The sequence below is a fragment of the Pituophis catenifer genome, unplaced genomic scaffold, assembly GCF_029215685.1.
Source record: "Pituophis catenifer annectens isolate HBS135680 unplaced genomic scaffold, rPitCat1.0.hap2 SCAF_3, whole genome shotgun sequence".
NCBI classification, from domain to species: domain Eukaryota; kingdom Metazoa; phylum Chordata; class Lepidosauria; order Squamata; family Colubridae; genus Pituophis; species Pituophis catenifer.
In genome coordinates this window covers 7,830,052-7,849,532 of record NW_027256883.1, presented here as the reverse complement: position 1 = coordinate 7,849,532, position 19,481 = coordinate 7,830,052, and the positions used below count along the sequence as shown (strand labels likewise).

Here is a 19,481-nt window from a genome sequence, read left to right as displayed (position 1 = left end):
CAGAGCTTCAGAGGCTTTTTTTCTGAAGCTGTTTCAGAGGCAGAAAAAAAAAAGCAAAAAATAGCAAGGCACAGAGCTCACAACCAAAGAACCTGTTGCTGGAATGCACCTCTGGAAACAGCTGATTGGGGGTATTCTGGGAGGCTGATCCACCTGCCAATCAGTTTTTTTTCTTATTTTCCTCCCCCAAAACTAAGATGTATCTTATATTCCGGTGTGTCTTATACTCTGAAAAATACTGTACTCTGGAGCCATTTCATATATGGGAGGGCACCACTTATCTGAAATCAGTGCACCTCCTATACGTCCTTGACCTTAGGGAGCACTAAAAACTAAATTGATTAACTATTTGGTTCATTTTCTGGCCACAAACACTGTAAGGCAGTTTTGTAGTGTAGAAAGTTAGCACCCGTCCCCCTCCTAGAAGAATGAAATATTTTGGGAAATTTTAAAAAAGGCAGGATAAAATATTTCCCCTAAAAGAGAAATAAAAAATTTAAGGGAGACAGAAACTCAGAGCCCCAGCTCCCTGCCTCCAGCAGATATCTTGTGGCCATTAAGAAAGACTGGGCCAGCCTATCTACAAAACAAAAGTCCTTCAGCTCCAAGGTGAAGGGATTAAGACATGACCCTTCAAGACATAATAGGATTAACCCACTAAAATAGAGAGCTCACCACATTGCACAATTTCCTAAGGACGTTGCATCACCCTCAAAAACTTCAACCAAATCTGGCAGCTCAGACAACCTATAGAGCCAACTATGACCTCTACAACAGCCAATAGAATACATCTTCTTGCACAGAAACAGGAAGTTCAAGTGCAAAGCCCAAGATAAGGTATAAAAGCCACCCACTCTCAACCCCCATGTGGTCAGCTGCCCAGAGCCATAAACCCATGTGGTTCTACTTCATCATTAAACCATCTTTCCAATCAGCCTCCAGCCTCCATTTTGTCTCCAGTGCCTTTCTCCCGGATTGGACCTGGACCTGGATATTTCTTCCAACAGTAGGGTTCTTCCAGAGCTGTTTAGCAAGGCCATTTTCCAAGGGTGGAAATGTTCGTTCCATCTTATCTCCTGACTCCTGGAATCCTCTCTTCTTTCTGCAGCCTTGACACTACGCTCCCACCCTCCCTACTCATTCTGATGGATGGCTTTGACCCTTGAACCACCTTGCCCCAATTTGTTGTAAAAAGCAAAACCAGAATAGAATAGAATAGAATAGAATAGAATAGAATAGAATAGAATAGAATAGAATAGAATAGAATAGAATAGAATAGAATAGAATAACAGAGTTGGAAGGGACCTTGGAGGTCTTCTAGTCCAACCCTCTGCCCAGGCAGGAAACCACTTCAGACAAATGGTTATCCAACATCTTCTTAAAAATTTCCAGTGTTGGAGCATTTCCAACTTCTGCAGGTAAGTTGTTCCACTTATTAATTGTTCTAACTGTCAGGAAATTCCTTCTTAGTTCTAAATTGCTTCTCTCCTTGATTAGTTTCACCCATTGCTTCTTGTTCTACCCTCAGGTGCAACCCCTGAGATATTGGAACACTGCTATCATGTCTCCCCTAGTCCTTGTCTTCATTAAACTAGACACACCCAGTTCCCGCAACCTGCAGAAAAGAAGATTGAGTGAAGGAGAGGGTTGCAGAGGATTGAACATAGTAGTAAAGATATCCATGCACAATTGTTAAACTATTTTGAGTCAAAATATGGATTCATCTTGGCTAATAATCTTGATTCTGGGTAGAACAGATCTTTGAGATGATGAGAAGCCAGGCTGTATCTCCTAAGATCTCCTAAGATCTTTTGACAGTGGAGATTTTGGACTTGTCTACGAGCAAATCATTCTTTCTATCACCATGGTATTGGACTATCTTGATAGATTTCTCTCGCCTTACCAGGAGAAACCTTTATCTTTACCTTTTCCTCCTCTTATATTTTCCTTCCACAAATCGAATTATTTTTCTTTCAGTACATTGTATCACCAAGTTTGAAACAGGATAATTAAAATCTGATTGCATGCATGCCAATTCAAATTGAGAGGGGTTTTTTTTAAATGCCAAGCAATATGTGCATAGCCTACTATTTTAACATACTGTGTAGCTACATACGGTGAGAATAGAAAGATAATAGGGACAGAACTTGTAGACATCCGTGCACGCTTCTCCTTTGCTCTGATATGCATATGGCACCTCCATTCCAGTTGAAGTATTTCAGGATCCAATAGAAATATTGTTAATTGTTCTATAGGGCCCTGGAATTCAGAATGGAACCTATTTTCTAGATATGTTGCATCCATAGTTGCAAATATTGTCCATACTCACCATAAGTCCAAGCAATCCTGGGGGTCCCTGAGGTCCTGGGGGACCTTCTTTCCCCTATGAAAGAAACCCAAACATGATACTGTGTTAGAGTCTTTAAGATGCTAGAATGAGGAAGACCTGAGATGACGTCCTTGCTCTGTACTGCCATTATACCAGATCCTGTCTCTCCCCCAGATCTTAAGAACTATAATGGCTTTCTGGTAAGAAATGGGCACACCCCTATCCATCCCTCTCAAAAAAAAATTTCCAAATTGACCACCAAGATCAATTCAGAGGGGAAAAAACAAAACAAAACTCCAGAATCTTAAGAAATCTCTTAGAGCCTCAGTGAAAGCTGAACAGATTTTCAGAATTTGCCCCTTCATGGAACCCATCACACATAGGCATCCCAAAGGTGCTTCCCCCCCGCCCTCAAAAAAAGGCAACTAGACTTTTTCTGATTTTTTAAAATTTGAAAATAGCAATAGCACTTATGTATAGTGTTAACCAGTGATGGTATTCAGCCAGTTCAGACCGGTTCAGGAGAACCAGTAGTGGTGGCATGTGGGTTGGCCCGCCCTAGTGCTATGCCATCCTATTTAGCCATGTTTTCTAAGCTGCGCGCATCAGTGGTGGGTTTTGTTTTTTTTTAATTTGATTTATATGCCGCCCTTCTCCGGAGACTCAGGGCGGCTTACAATGCATTAAGCCGGTTCAGACCGGTTCGCAAGAACCGGTAGTAAAACCGGTGGGAGGCTCCACCCACCGCCCCGGATGTCATCATTGGCGATCTGCGCATGTGCAGAAGCAAGGAGCATGTGCAGAAGCAAGGCACGCGCAGAATCCCATTACGAACTGGTATTAAAGGTAAGTATAACCCACCCATGGCGCGCATGCATGCAGAGTGCACACATGAGCAAAGCCCATGCAGGGAAGATCGTACACATGTGTGAAATGCACGTGCACGAGCAAAGCGAACGTGCGTGCACGCTCGCTCATATTATTGGTGCACGGTGAACTGATGGTAAAATTATGTGAAACTTTATTAATTAATTAATTTATTTATTTATTAATGAGATTTATATGCCGCCCTATCTCCAGCCGGACTCAGGGAGGCTCACAACAGTTAAGAAACACCTAATAAAAAGTTAAAAAATTAAATCCAAATCTCATAATTTAACAATTAAAAGTACAATTAAAGTACAGTTAAGACTAACAAGTTAAAATTAAATTAGAATTAAAACCCCATCAGTCCATCAGAAACCCGCCTCTGGGGTTAACTCTCAGAACGACTCTAGCTGAAGCCATATTTTTCTTGTTTCATTTTTTAGTTGACATACTTATGGGGGGGGAGGAGGATTTATGGAATGCAGAATGTTTTCCTCCAATGTGCCAGACATAGCAACAATAAGGTTCCTGAGAACCAAGGCCAGATCAATGTGCCCTAGAACGGCAGGAGGGACTGCTGCAGGGGTGGGTTCTACATTTTTTTACTACCGGTTCTGTGGACGTGGCTTATTTTGTGGGTGTGGCTTGGAGGTCATGTGACTAGGTGGGCATGGCTAGCTGGTCAGAGTCATTTCTGGAAGGTCCTTGCACTTACGACCAGTCCGCGCACTTACCACTTGACTCATTTGTTTGCTTTTAACACTGATCGGCTGTAGGATGGCCCTTTGAAGCCCCGCGGCAAGAGTTTAAACAGTTTTTTTCCCCTCTAGTCATCAGCTGGGACTCAGGAGGCAACAATAGATTGGGGGTGGGACCAAATAAAAGGTAAGAATAACGTGGGGGGGGAGGGCGGGGGGGGGGGAGAACTGGTTCGGTGACATCATATCGTCACCGCTACCGGCTCAGCCGAACCAGACCGAACTGGGAGGAACCCACCACTGGACTGCTGAGAAGTTCATCACCTGCTTGGTTGGCTAACGTGACCTGTGACACCAGGGGGGTGGACAGTGTCTATTCTTTAATTATACCAAAAAACATGGGAATTATTCAGGGTTGGTTTCACCTTTGACCGTGCCGATATGATGTATCCAATAAACCAGATTTTTGAGGAAGCCAAGGCCTCAGAGTCTTGAATTGGTTGGGGGCATTACTCGGAACCATGACCTATAGCTTCATAGTGCTTTACTGCCCTCTCTAAATGGTTTACAATGTCAGTATACTGCCCCCAAAAATCTGGGTACTCATTTTACCAACCTCAGAAGGATGGAAGCGGAGGTGAGTTTCAGCAGGTTCTGACCAGTTCTGGAGAACCGGTAGCAGAAACCTTGAGTAGTTCGGAGAACCGGTAATAAAAATTCTGACTGGTCCCGCCCCCATCTATTCTCTGCCTCCTGAATCCCAGCTGATCAGGAGGAAATGGGGAGTTTGCAGTAACCTTCCCCTGGATTAGAGAGGGAATTGAGATTTTACAGTATCCTTCCACTAGAGTTGGGTGGGAATGGAGATTTTATGGTATGCTTCTCCTGCCACACCTATCAAGCCACGCCCACCAATCCATGCCACGCCCACCAAGCCATGCCCACAGAACTGGTAGTAAAAATATTTGAAACCCACCACTGGATGGAAGGTTGAATCCGCGAGAATTGAACTGCTGACAGTCAGCAGTATTAGCCTGCAATACTGCAATACTGCATTATCGCAGCACTATTGAGAGTGTCCTGACATACGGCATTCTTGCATGGTATGGGAGTAGCTCTGTAGCAGACAAAAAAGCTCTACAGAGAATCATTAAAACTGCCCAGAATATCATCGGGCTCCAGCTACCAGCCCTGGATGACATCTTTGCATCTCGCTGTTTGAGAAAGTTGCATAACATTCTCAGAGACTCTTCCCATCCTGCTTACAATCTTTTTGGACTGTTGCCTTCTGGCAGAAGATACAGAACAATTAAAACTCAGACCGCACGTTTTCTGAATAGTTTTTATCCCAGAACTATAATTGCACTCAACAATGAACTAAAGGGCCACCATCAGTGAGCTATTGGACAGCATTACTTGGTCTGTTGTGTGGATGTTTGGGTGGTTTAGGGGCAGGGAATTTGTGGTGGGTGGGAGTGTGTTTGGGGATTGTTATGTGTGTTGGACCTGGTCTTTGGGTGTTAAGTGAATTTCGTTGTATGGGTATACTGTGTATACACCTACAATGACAATAAAGTTATTTATTTATTTGCATTCTAACCACTGTGCCCCCATGGTTCTTTCTAAATGAAGAAGAACTGAAGAAGCTTCTTCGATGAGATGCAAAACATTTTCAAAGAAAAAAAAAAAACAAGAAAGTCCAATTGACTTTTGGAATCAACCCTGACCTGGATGATTGAGAATCTCAATCACTCATAGAATCAACTATCTCAAATCTTTTTTGGTGTTCAAAAAGTTCTGAGACCCCTTTTGTGGGGATTCTCCAATATTATGAATGAATGAACAGCAACTTACCACTTCTCCTGGAGGTCCTGGAGAGCCAATAGGTCCCGGGGAGCCCTCTGGTCCCTAAACAACATGAAAAAATATTTATGTAGCAATTCTTTGTCCTACATATGATGGGCCTGAAGTTTTCATTTACCATCATATCCCACCCTACAAAAAACACACATGATAACTGATAGTTGATGCAGAATTCGCATTTCTGAAGTATCTTCTTTCTCATATGGCTTGGAGATAATTTTTTGCACATTAGTGCTGAAACTGCCTGTATTTGCTGTAGCAAATATTGTGGCATGATAGATGGACTTTAATAAGATGAGCAGCACCTATAAAGCAGGGGTGGGTTCTAAATTTTTTTACTACCGGTTCTGTGGGCGTGGCTTATTTTGTGGGTGTGGCTTGGAGGTCATGTGACTTGGTGGGCGTGGCTAGCTGGTCAGAGTCATTTCTGGAAGGTCCTCGCACTTACGACCAGTCCTCGCACTTACAACCCGACTCATTTGTTTGCTTTTAACACTGATCAGCTGTAGGGCGGCCCTTTGAAGCCCCACGGCAAGAGTTTAAACAGTTTTTTTCCCTCTAGTCATCAGCTGGGACTCAGGAGGCAGCAATAGATTGGGGGTGGGACCAAATAAAAGGTAAGAATAACATGGGGGGGTGGGGGGTGGGAGGGCGGGGGTGGAGAACTGGTTTGTTGACGTCATATCGTCACCGCTACCAGCTCGGCCGAATCGGACCGAACCGGACCAAACCAGGAGGAACCCACCACTGCTATAAAGGACAGTCCATCTATTGAGGTACAATATTTGCTACAGCTCTGAGATCTGGATTGCATATGACTCCTACAGTCCAGTACTATGGGGAAAAATATTGAATTATTGAATTATCATCAAAGACAACATCGTCAAAATTATTGAATCCTCATGAACAACAGCATCCAAATTATTATTGAAATCATCATCAATAATTGAATCATCCTCAATAACATCAACAATGTTATTGAATTATGATCAAGAATAATCAAAATTATTGAATCATCATCATCACCATCACCATAATCTCAAATAGATTTACCACAACAATTTGCCTTACATTCTAGTAGATAAAGATTAAAAATTGACATGCAAAGGAAAATCTTACAGCTGGGCCTGGATTCCCAGGGGGACCCATGAAGCCAGGTATTCCAGGATGACCCTACAGAGAAGAACAATATTTATTACACATGTTATTATTTGTACAGTATAGCTCATGTTCTCCTTAAGTGCTATATGCAAACAACTTAGCACCCTAAATGTGTATCAAGCATTGTGTATACCACCTAATTCTAGAGGACAGCTAACAAGCATTAATTTGAAGGTGGGATCACAGTGGCTCACATGGTTTTAGAACACTGGATTGACAATTTGCAAGCTTGAGTTCGAGACTCAAGAGCTGCTGTGTAACAGGTTTAGCTCCCATCATTTGCTCTAGCTCCTGCCCAGTTTGTAAGTGTGCAAACCCAAGAAGAAAGATAGGTACCACTTCAGCGAGCACATTAACAGGGACAAGAAAGGTGCACACCCAGGCATCCCCCAGGGAATGGTGAAGTCACTGGCTAATCCTTTCAGCTTCAGAGTGTCTGACACAAATGGGTCAAAAGTGGGATTTCCAAGATGGTCCCTGGAAAGGGATTTTAGATTGCACTGAACCTGCTTTGGGTAAAATTAGGTTTTGATTGGACTTCTGGCTTATTAGTCATAATATGCCATAATAATAATGATCATCATCATCATCATCATCATCATCATCATCATCATCATCATCATCATCTTGTGTAGCTTCTTCTCTGGTAATATTGTACTACTAACTAGAGCATACAAAACATTTGCTAGACCAATTCTTGAATACAGCTCATCTGTCTGGAACCCGCACTGCATATTGGACATAAATACAATTGTGAGAGTCCAGAGATATTTTACGAGAAGAGTCCTCCATTCCTCTACCCACAATAAAATACCTTATGCCACCAAACTCCAAATTTTGGGCTTAGACAACTTAGAACTAGGCCGACTTCAGTCTGACCTAAGCATAGTACATAAAATTATCTGCCACAATGTCCTTCCTGTCAATGACTACTTCAGCTTCAACCACAACAATACACGAGCAAATAATAAACTCAAGGTAAACCATTCCAAACTCGATTGCAGAAAATATGACTTCAGTAACCGAGTGGTCCATGCCTGGAATGCACTACCTGACTCTGTGGTTTCTTCCCCAAACCCCCAAAACTTTAACCTTAAACTGTCTATTGTTGACCTCACCCCATTCCTAAGAGGTCTGTAAGGGGCGTGCATAAATGCATCAATGTGCCTACCGTCCCTGTCCTAATATTCCTTTTTACTTACTCTTTTCATGTATTCAAATTATGTTTATACTTTTAACCTGTTATCTTATACAGTATATGCTTGACAAATAAAACTTATGACTTATATGCCAAAACTAACAGAAACTGTCTTTATCATCAGGATGGAAAGTTTCATCGAGCGTGAGTATGACTAAGGCACATTACCAAGTCTACATTCTGTTTTCCATGTTCTACACCATGTTAAAAGTTAGCAAGTCTACAGCATGCTAAAAAAACATGATGTGATCTTTTCTTTATCAAACAACACCATATGTATAGATGGTGCAACTGGAAAAAAAGATCAAAATATGGATTAGGTTTTCTTCTGGAGTTATTGCGAGATTTTCATATATATATGAAGGCTGCACCTATGCTTGACACATAAAAAACCCTGCTACTTTTCCTCTACACCAAGGGAAATATTGCAAGAGTGAATGAATAGAATAGAATAGAATAGAATAGAATAGAATAGAATAGAATAGAATAGAATAGGATAGGATAGGATAGGATAGGATAGGATAGGATAGGATAGGATAGGATAGGATAGGATAGGATAGGAGAGGAGAGGAGAGGAGAGGAGAATAGAATAGAATAGAATAGAATAGAATAGAATAGAATAGAATAGAATAGAATAGAATAGAATAGAATAGAATAGAATTCTTTATTGGCTAAGTGTGATTGGACACGTGTGATTGGACACACAAGGAATTGGTCTTGGTGCATATGCTCTCAGTGTACATAAAAGAAAAGATACATTCGTCAAAAATCATAAGGTACAACACTTATTGATAGTCATAGGGTACAAATAAGCAATAAAATCATACTAGGAAACAGTCAACATAAATCTTAAGGATACCAGCAAGGTTACAGTCATATAGTCATTAGTGGAAGGAGATGGGTGATAGGAACGATGAGAAGATTAGTAGTAATGCAGACTTAATAAATAGTTTGATAGTGTTGAGGGAATTATTTGTTTAGCAGCGTTCGGGGGAAAAACTGTTCTTGTGTCTAGTTGTTCTTGTGTCTAGTTAAAAAAAAACAAAACAATAGGAAGATCACTTGATTTAGATGGCCAAGCAAGAGGACTTGCAGAATTACAATTCACAAGGCACAAGAGATGATGGTGAGCCAAATTTGATGCAATGCAGTTTAACTGAGCCATGCTGGCCCAGTGATTAGAATGCAGTACTGCAGGCTCCTTCTGCTGCCTGCCGGCTGCCTGCAATTTAGCAATTCGAATCTCACCAGGCTCAAGGTGGACTCAGCCTTCCGAGGTGGGTAAAATGAGGACCCAGATTATTGGGGGCAATAGGCTGACTCTATAAATCGCTTAGAGAGGGCTGTAAAGCACTGTGAAAGTGGTATACAAGTGCTATTGCTGTTGCTATTATAGCAGTTAGATTTTGCTCTTCAGTAGGTTGTTGAGGAAAGCATGAAAATTGGTGTAGGCATGGGATAACAATGAATGCTATTAACAGTTAATTATGCAACTGTTGTAAAAATATGGTTGAAGACTGGCTGCTGAACATAATGAAAGCAGCATATGGTAGAAGTGAAGCTTGAATGAGAATTAATACAATGTTTAACTGATGTTTTAACATTGTGCAATGAGTAAATTAAGGAGGTATATGATGTCCTCTTGGTTGTTTTGATGTATTTATGAACAAATATGTAAGGAATACTTGTGTGGTTATCTAATAGGTACATTGGTGGATCCCTGAATGCCTGCATATTATGCAGAGAACTCTCCATGTTTAACACTCTGGCTATTTGCATTGAATGTTAAATAGGTGGCTCTTTTGTCATACAGATATATGGATGAGAATTAAGTTACAAAACAAATATATAAAGGGAACAGGACAAAAATGAGTAGAAGACTAAGAACGATGTAACTGAAGGGAATGCATAGCATCTTCTTAAAATGAAAATGTGTCATTAAAAAAAAAAGCAATGTAGGAAGCAGTCTTTGGGCACGGTGTAAGCAAAGATGGTTTGTAACAAGAGAAAAATAAGGAAAAATCTTTCCTTTGGAAGCCATATTAGGCCAGAAGCTTCCATGCTGCCAACTTCTCATGTGTGGGAAAGTAGGAGAGGGGATTTAGTAGAGGGGTTTTCTGTAGACATAATAGCATTCAGGGTGATCCTGCATCTGGAGAAGGAGTGGTCGGAGTGCTGTCTCGAGATGGGACGGCAGTTGATTGGAGCATGTGATCCAGGGGTGGGTTCTAAATTTTTTTACTACCGGTTCTGTGGGTGTGGTTTATTTGGTGGGCGTGGCTTGATGGTCATGTGACAATTCTTTAGGATTTAGCAGAGGTACTGGTCTACCAGGCTTTTAACTGCTTGCAGAGCTGTACCGGTCTACCCATTTATTTTTGCAGGCGCTGATCTACTCATGTATTTTTGCAGGCACTGGTCTACCCATTTATTTTTGCAGGCGCTGATCTACTCATGTATTTTTGCAGGCACTGGTCTACCCATTTATTTTTGCAGGCACTGGTCTACCTATTTATTTTTGCAGGCACTGGTCTACTCATTTGTTTTCTTTTAACACTGATCAGCTTAGGCGGCCCTTTGAAGCCCTGCGGCAAGAGTTTAAACCGTTTTTTTCCCCTCTAGCCAATAGCTAGGACTCAGGAGGCAGCAATAGATTGGGGGTGGGGCCAAATAAAAGGTAAGAATAACACGGAGGGTGTGGGGGGTGGGGAGATGGGGGGGCAGAACCAGTTCGGTGACATCATATCATCACTACTACCGGCAGGGAGGAACCGGGAGGAACTGGGAGGAACCCACCACTGATGTGATCGACTGAAAAGTTAGGGGATGGTTTTGGGGTTTTTTGATTTACTGAGGAAAAACCTGGACCTCTCAGATTCGGGTTTTCCCATATGTGCCAGTTTACCTATTCTAGTAAATACCCTGTTTCCCCCAAAATAAGACATCCCCTGATAATACGCCCAATTGGGCTTTTGAGCACATGGCAATAAGCCCAAGCGCTTATTTCAGGGTTCAAAAAAGTATAAGACAGGGTCTTATTTTCGGGGAAACATGATAGAACTTTGAAAAATGGTTGCTTCAGAGGTTTTACTTGGAGTTGGGGTTTTTTTCTGGAACGCTGACAGTCTTGATATGAATTCGTTTGGGCTATATTTTCCTTTCTTATTAAGATCCAATGTCTTTAATTGCTTTGACTATTTTTTTTTTATGCTTTCTGCACTCTGCATTATGCTACTGATGCCAAAAGGGAACAGAATAAAGGGTTTGCATACATTTCTGTATGCACACAATCTACCAGCCAAAATGTTTGAGTTCCAGGCTATAAAACGACATTCTTGGCCCCATCACTATTTTCAGAAAAAACTGAATGACAAAGTATCTCATCTACATTCAACCCTAGTTGTGTCTATTATTTTCCCCCAGGAAAATGGTTTCAACATAATACAGTATATATATCGTTATTTTTCCCTTGAGAACATAGCAAGAACAGTTTCTGAATAAATAAATACTCTTCTCTGTGTGTATCTGTATCAGGAATGCATGTAAATAAAAATAAGCATCTGCAATACATCTGAATTATACTGGTGGTTTTTTTTATTATTATTATTATTTTTGTTATGTGTGAAGAACAAAAGCTGGAGGAATGACAAAGTGCCACTATGAAGGGGTGCTGAAACCTCCTTGGGGATCTAACATAGCTGGTTCAATTTAAGCAGTCATATCAACCCCACAGGACCGAAATCTTGCAATTTTAAACCTTCTTTATGAAAAGCAACTTGAGATAGAAGGATATAGGAGCTACCAGAGGGAGAAAGAGTCTCCCATTGTTATTTTGCCTCTCCTAATCATAACACAAAGCCAACATTCACAGCATCTATTTGAGTATAATCCATGGCTAAATCTGGACCTCACGTGTGGGATATGCATGGAGGTTCCATTACTGTGACAACACAATCCTGTTTGTTCGCAGTGAGTCTGATGGCTGAATATAGTGAAATTTTCCTGGCACTAATTCTGAAGAAAATAGATTTGGGGAGGGGGGGGCAGGGGAAAAATCATGTCATACTTTCCTGCCCCCAGTACTTGAAGGTGACAAAATATCAAATAGATACCCTGGAGGGAAGGGACACGGTGGCTCAAAGGGCCATGGTGGCTCAGTGGCTAAGACACTGAGCTTGTCGATGGAAAGGTCAGCAGTTCAGCGGTTTGAATCGCTAGTGCCACGTAATGGGGTGAGCTCCCATTACTTGTCCCAGCTTCTGCCAACCTATAATAATAGGTTGATAATAAAACAATCGGGCTTTTGAGCGCATGGCAATAAGGCCAAGCTCTTATTTCAGGGTTCAAAAAAATATAAGACAGGGTCTTAATTTTGGGGAAACACGGTAGCAGTTCGAAAGCACGTAAAAAATGCAAGTCGAAAAATAGGGACCATCTTTGGTGGGAAGGTAACAGCATTCCGTGTGCCTTTGGTGTTGAGTCATGCTGGCTACATGACCACGGAGACGTCTTTGACAGCACTGGCTCTTCGGCTTTGAAACAGAGATGAGCACCACCCCCTAGAGTCGGGAACGATTAGTACATATGTGCGAAGGGAGCCTTTACGTTTACCATGGAGGGACAAATATATTTCATGTATTGTTCTTCCTCTGAAGCATCATGGCATTATATTTCTAATAGCTGGCTTTCCAACTTTTCCAAGTTTATCTTGGAGACTAGACATCATGCACAATCCAGTCTGAGTTAGTCCGGGACCAAAGATTTAACAATTTGGCACTTCAAATGTCACCAGGCTCAAGGTTGACTCAAGGCCTTTCATCCTTCCGAGGTGGGTAAAATGAGGACCCAGATTGTTGGGAGCAATAGGCTGACTCTGTAAAACACTTAGAGAGGGCTGTAAAAGCACTGTAAAGCGGTATATAAGTCTAAGTGCTTTTGCTATTGCTATTTAGTCTTCCAGACTTTCGGACTCACACTAGAGCCCATCCTCTTTCTCTCTACATGTGTACTGGACTGTTTTGTGCATAGTATTTATGTGATCCCTGGTTGTATCTGACTTTTAGTTATTAATTGGAGTGTCGGTGGGTGGTTATTAAGTCATTGGTTGTTCCCAGCAGCCCAGGAGCTGCTGCACCAGCTCCTAAGTACCTGGTAAGATGGTGGTAAATTAGCACTCCTGTTGACTGAGAAGGGGCTTGCTTCTCAGGCTTCAGTTATTTCCTGGTTATTTTTGTACTGCTCAGCCAACAATCTTAGTAGCTGTGAAATTGAATGTGTGTCCTTGTTCATTGCAATGTGAGGCTACCAATGTGTTTGGGTCTCCTCATCTAACTGCTCGCTCATGTTTTCGCAATCTGGTAGTTGAGGTTCCTCCCCATCTGTTTTACATAGTCACAGGGGCAATCCATGCAGAGAATCTGATAAATTACATTAGAAGTTTCTCCTAGCTCCAAGCGATCTTTGCAATGAATGATTTCATCGTGAGATAGCATTAGACAGAGTTGCTTTAAGGGTGATTTGAAATTCTACAACATTTCTCAACGTCACCAAGTGTAAGATGTGTTAATTTCAGCTGGCTAGAAAACTCTTGAGAGTTGAGGTTCACACATCTTAAAGTTGTTGAAATTGAGAAATGTGCTCCAGACCAAACTCCCTGCTTCTAAGCAGCAACTCTGAGTTCCAGAGAACTTCTAAATCATCCTCCCTTTTGTGCGCTCACCCTGTGTAAACCTGTATGCAGCAGCTGCATTTGCTATATGTGCTGCTGTGATGCATCTTAAGTGTTTTCTCTATCGCAGTCCACAGCAGAGTTTGATAAACAGCATACTTAAATGTGATGGCAGCTGCCAAAAGCTCTCTTGTGGCAGATGAAGCAAGGCAGATGTCTAGATCTTGAGGGTAATAGAAGCTCAGTAAAGAGACAGAACAAAATTTGCTTTCATTTTTGGCTTGCTAATACTCTCAGGAGAAATATCAACAGCTCCTCCATCACTATTTTTTTTCATATCAACTTCAAGATTTATCTTCTCAGATAAATTGTGCTGCTTAATAACTCAATTCAAAAAAGTCAAATGTCATGGAATAATATTTCTCTGTCTCTCTCCCCTCCCTCCCTCTCTCTCCCCCTCTCTCTCTCCCCTCCCTCCTTCCCTCCCTCCCTCCCTCTCTCTCTCTCCCTCTCTCCCCCCTTAATGGTCAAGCCTTCATGTCTATTGTACGATCTATGACTTTCATTCTTATAGGGATCCATGATGACTACCCTGTGTCCCCGAAAATAGGAGCCAACCAGAAAACAAATCCTAGTGTCAGTGTTTCGACGCTGGCATAGAGAGCAGAGGAGAGAGAGAGATAAGCTCTGAACGTTTGCCTGCTAAATCCCTTTGAAGTCGGGTTGTCGTGGAAATGAAGGGGGGAGACATTCCTGGGAAATGACGAGACAAGAAGTCTGAAGAATGACTTGGAAGATAGCCAATGAGAAGCAGAGATTTGGGGATTGGAAAGGGAGGGATTGGGGGGCGAAAGGTCAGTCTTGACCGCATCGAGTCATGATCCGGTGGCTGTGCTCAATTAAAAAAAAGATTTCCTTAAAGATTGGCAGTTTGGAAATTCATTTATTTTGAGATTGCATCGAAGTCTGACACCTAGCATGATTTTTCAGGATGCTCTACCCCCAAAATAAGCCCCAGTTAAGATTGTCAGCCAGACGGATGCATTTAGTACCATATTTTCCCAAAAATAAGACCTAACCAGAAAATAAGCCCTAATGCACCTTTTGGAGCAAAAATTAATATAAGACCCAGTCTTATTTTCAGGGAAACATGGTAAAGACTAAAAGCATATGAATATTTTGGCATAATAACACAAAAACAGGGCACAGATCTTTTGTTGGGAAGTGAAGAACAGACAAGGTAGGGATGTTGTTGTTACTGAATGGTTTCAAGAAATCATGCTGATTCCTTATTTACTCTCACCTGTTCACCTTTCAGTCCAGCTTCACCAGATGCCCCATCACCTCCTTTAGGACCCTAATAAAAGAAAAAAGAAAAGTCTAATAAGATGACTTCATTTAATAGAAGAGGTCCTCCCTTCTGGACCTAGTGGGTGATTTCTACAAATAGCTTGATCTAAGGCTTGCTTGGAGGTAACCAGCAACTTGAGGTAGACTCAGAAGCCTGCTAGGATCCAGTATGGTCCACAGAATAGTTTTGTTATATGAGCACATTGAGAGATGCCCCCAAACTGTCCACATTTTTTGCATTCTGGACCAACTGCAGTTTCTGCACCAACTGGAACTTCTGAATGCTCTTCAAAGATAGCCTCATGTAGTGTGGGAGGTATCTAAGGCAAAAGATCTCCCAGTCCAGAATGGATGAACTTCTGCCCAAGATGAATCTGTGAAAAAACCCCTCTAGCAGGGGTGAAATCTAAAATTTGTTACTACCGGTTCCGTGGGCGTGGCTTGGTGGGGGGGCGGGTAATGTGACTGGGTGGGTGTGGCCATTTTTTTTAACTTTTAAAACCATTTTTTACATGTAAAACCATGTTAAAAAAATGCTTTCAAAAGGCTCTGACGATCCCAGCTGAGTTGCCTGATCGGCAGGCAACTCAGCTGCGATCGTCAGAGCTTGGATCGTCAGAGCCATTTAAAAGAAAAAAAAAGGCTCTGATGATCACACGGCTCAGCTGGGCGTGGGGGGCGGGGGCAGGAATTTTTGTAAACTGCCCGCCACCATCACTGCCTACTCACCCAAGCCGGTCCAAACCAGGAGCATTTCACCCCTGCCTTCTAGCCATTGCTGCCAACTGCTCTTCGAGCAAAAGCCAATTTAGAACTAAGGAGAAATTTCCTGCCAGTTAAGAACAATTAATCAGTGGAACAACTTGCCTCCAGAAGTTGTGAATGCTCCAAAATGGAAGTTTTAAAGAAGAGATTAGATAACCATTTGTCTGAAGTGGTGTAGGGTTTCCCGCCTAAGCAGGGGGTTGGACTAGAAGACCTCCAAGGTCCCTTTCAAGTCTGTTATTCTATTCTAAGATCCTCAAATTGCACAATCTGACTGGGGAAGTGCTGACTTCTGGGACTTGTGAGGAGTCAATACAACTGAAGGGCATCAGGTTAGGAGAGCCTGTTCTAACTGATGCATTGTTAGGGTTTATGCTTGGTTTTACACAGTAGCATTGTGGCTCAGCAAACTCCTTCTTAAAGATGTAAGATCTACTGGAAACAGATGTTCCATGGAAGCCCAACTTATTTTATTTTCTTCCAGCTTTGAAAGGAACAAGTATTTTGGAAAGCCAATTCTCTATATACAAGACATTGTCTTTCATGCTAACTTGAGCATGCCAATGGGGTCAAACTCCCAAAACTGTTTTGTGTATAACATCCTTGATCCCCTTTCTTTAAAACAGAATAGGAGACATGAACGTATTCAGACTGTTAAATGCTAGAATAAATAAGGGTATTTTCGTAGGAAGCAGGATTTGATGGACCTTGAAATTGGAATGTTTTTCTATTTCGAATAGCTCTTTTCTATTGGTAAAAAGAGTCTTCCCTTCAGTGGTGGGATTCAAAAAAATTTACTACCTGTTCTGTGGGTGTGGCTTGGTGGGCGTGGCATGGCTTGGTGGGCGTGGCTTGGTGAGCGTGGCTGGAGAAGGTCACTGCAAAATCCCCATTCCCTCCCGATCAGCTGGGACTCGGGAGGCAGAGAATAGATGGGGGCAGGGTCAGTCAGAGATGGCATTTACCGGTTCTCCGAACTACTCAAAATTTCCACTACCGGTTCTCCAGAACTGGTCAGAACCTGCTGAATACCACCTCTGCTTCCCTTCCTATACCAGTTCCTTTCAAATATGTATTTTTGAAGGGGAGCAAGAGTCATATAAGACAGAATGTACATCTTACCTTGGGACCTTCTGCTCCCGGAGGCCCGGGGGGACCTCTGAGCCCAGGTTCTCCCTGAAAGAAACACAGTTTACAAACAGATGTCTTCTAGCTTGATTGTTCATTCCTATAGTATCTTGTCAGCATCTGGTATCCTAAAATGGCCTGTGCCTATGGGAGGACAGCATGACCTCATTTATCTGCTCAAGAAGAAGAAGGCACAGGTTGAAGCAATGGGAAAGCATACGAGTCTTCGGAGAAAGGCGGCATACAAGTTGAAATAATAAATAAATAAATAAATAAATAAATAAATAAATAAATAAATAAATAAATAAATAAATAAATAAATAAATAAATAAATAAACCTGTGCCCTCTTCCTCTTACACAGATAAATGGGGTCACCCAGTCCTTCTGTAGGCACAGACCATTTTAGGATACCATACGGTCTCCACTCATAGCTTTCTAGACATATCCCAGTTTCTATTCTATAGTTGCCACCAATGTGGTATGTCACTGTTTTAAACATAGGAGAAGGAGATAACGCTTAAACAGAACGGGGCAATCCCATTAGATGATGAGCTTGATTAATTCATGTTACTTTTGAATTTGACTTAATGTAGCTTGGTAAGGAAGGACTGTCACAGATTCATCATGCCATTTGCTGGTGCAGATGAGATGCCTCTTCCTGTTGGGCTTGTTGCATGAGACCATTTGATATTTTTATTTATTTATTTATTATTTTTATGTAACATATTGAGCCATGGTGGCGCAGTGGTTAGAGTGCAGTACTACAGGCTACTTCTGCCGACTGCCGGTTGCCTGCAATTTGGCAGTTCGAATCTCACCAGGATCAAGGTTGACTCAGCCTTCCATCCTTCTGAGGTGGGTAAAATGAGGACCCAGATTGTTGGGGGCAATAGACTGACTCTGTAAACCGCTTAGAGAGGGCTGTAAAGCACTGTAAAGCATATATAAGTCTAAGAGCTGTTGCTGTTGCTAAGTGCTATTTAATAAACCTCCCTCCTTCCATTGTCCCCACACAACTCCGTGAGGTGGGTTGGGTTGAGAGAGAATGACTGGCCTGAAGTCATTCATTCATTGGCTTTCATGGCTAAGGCGGATCTAGAACTCACAGTCTCCTGGTGATTGGCCCAAAGTCACACAGCTGGCTTTCATGGCTAAGACAGGACTAGAACTCATTTCCATTCTTGTGCCTTAGCTGCTAGACCAAACTGGCTCTGAGAAAGGGGAAAGCTTGTGATGTGGGAAACCTGAAGTAGCATCATGCAGAGGACGTTACTACCAGAAGAAAAGATCCCTTTGGAGCCTTTCCCATTCATGGCTTTGATTGTGCTTCATGATTCAGGCATTAATTCATTTTCCTAGTCCTCAATGTGATGATGCTTGAAGTAGACCAACATATCAAACCTTTTAGACAGGTTGGACGTGGCCTGAGGACTTGAGACCTTGGCCAAGGATGACTGTCTAATCAACAGTGAGCATGAGTCAGAATTAGCTGTGGCACTTAATTTTCACAAACGGTTTACTCCACTTCTGAGCCATGCCAAATCCTAAAATCTGGAGAACCCCTGCAGAACACACTGCTGAATTTCTGTTTCTTTCTATTTTAAAGCATAAAGGTTAGCACGAGGAGATGATGAGAGTCACAATTTTTTCTTTAAATTCATTTCCGTGTTCCTGAATGTAACAGTCATTGTTGTACTGACCATCTACCCACATGATCATCCCTTCTCAAAAAATATTTCAGTGGTGGCTCTAAGTTTGTTTGTTTGTGATTGATTGATTAGACTTATCGGTCTGCCCAGTTTGCAGGAGGGGCTTTGGACCACTTACGGTTTGAGGAAAGATGAAAAGAAGAAAAATAAATACAACCATAAATCTTTGAATAAAATAACCCAGGTTAATATAATAATAAAAGCAACAATAATAACAGAAAGAAGTAGTACCAATTGAAATAGACACCTTGGGTACAATCCTAACATTACTCGAGCACCACTTGAACGCTATCGGCATTGACAAATTGATCAGTCAATTGCGAAAAGCAGTTTTACTTGAAAGAGCTTAAATCCTGGGATAATATCTGTAACGCCATCAAACCTCCACATCTGCCTATCCCTGGTCTTTGGGAAGGGCTCAATAGATGGGGTAAAAAATGCCAAACCCAGTCTGAACATCTGGCTGACTATACGACGAACATAATAGAAACAGCAAAAGCAAATTGATACATGTCTCATTCAAGAGTCTTATCCTCTATATAGGCCCATAGTTCGGCCCAATGTTTGGGGGAAAGATCTTTAAGACCTTATAGAACAGTGTTGGTGAACATTTTTGGCACCGAGTGCCAAAATGGGAGCGTGCATATGGGCGCGGGGGAGTGCCGGAAACTGGAGGAGCAGCTGGCCTGGCACATGTATGCACCGGGAAGCTGAGCTTCCAGTTTCTGTTGTGTGCATGCACAC

At 42.0% G+C, this 19,481-nt stretch overlaps 1 protein-coding gene across 1 annotated transcript in view; it reads right to left on the bottom strand.

Moving 5' to 3' along the window:
* The window catches only part of COL22A1 (collagen type XXII alpha 1 chain), a 196,051-nt gene that overhangs the window by 31,379 nt on the left and 145,191 nt on the right, over positions 1-19,481 (bottom strand). Inside the window, 5 exon segments of the mRNA XM_070940313.1 lie at positions 2,330-2,383; positions 5,749-5,802; positions 6,877-6,930; positions 15,088-15,141; positions 17,022-17,075. Of these exon segments, the coding sequence (XP_070796414.1) occupies positions 2,330-2,383; positions 5,749-5,802; positions 6,877-6,930; positions 15,088-15,141; positions 17,022-17,075 (270 nt within the window).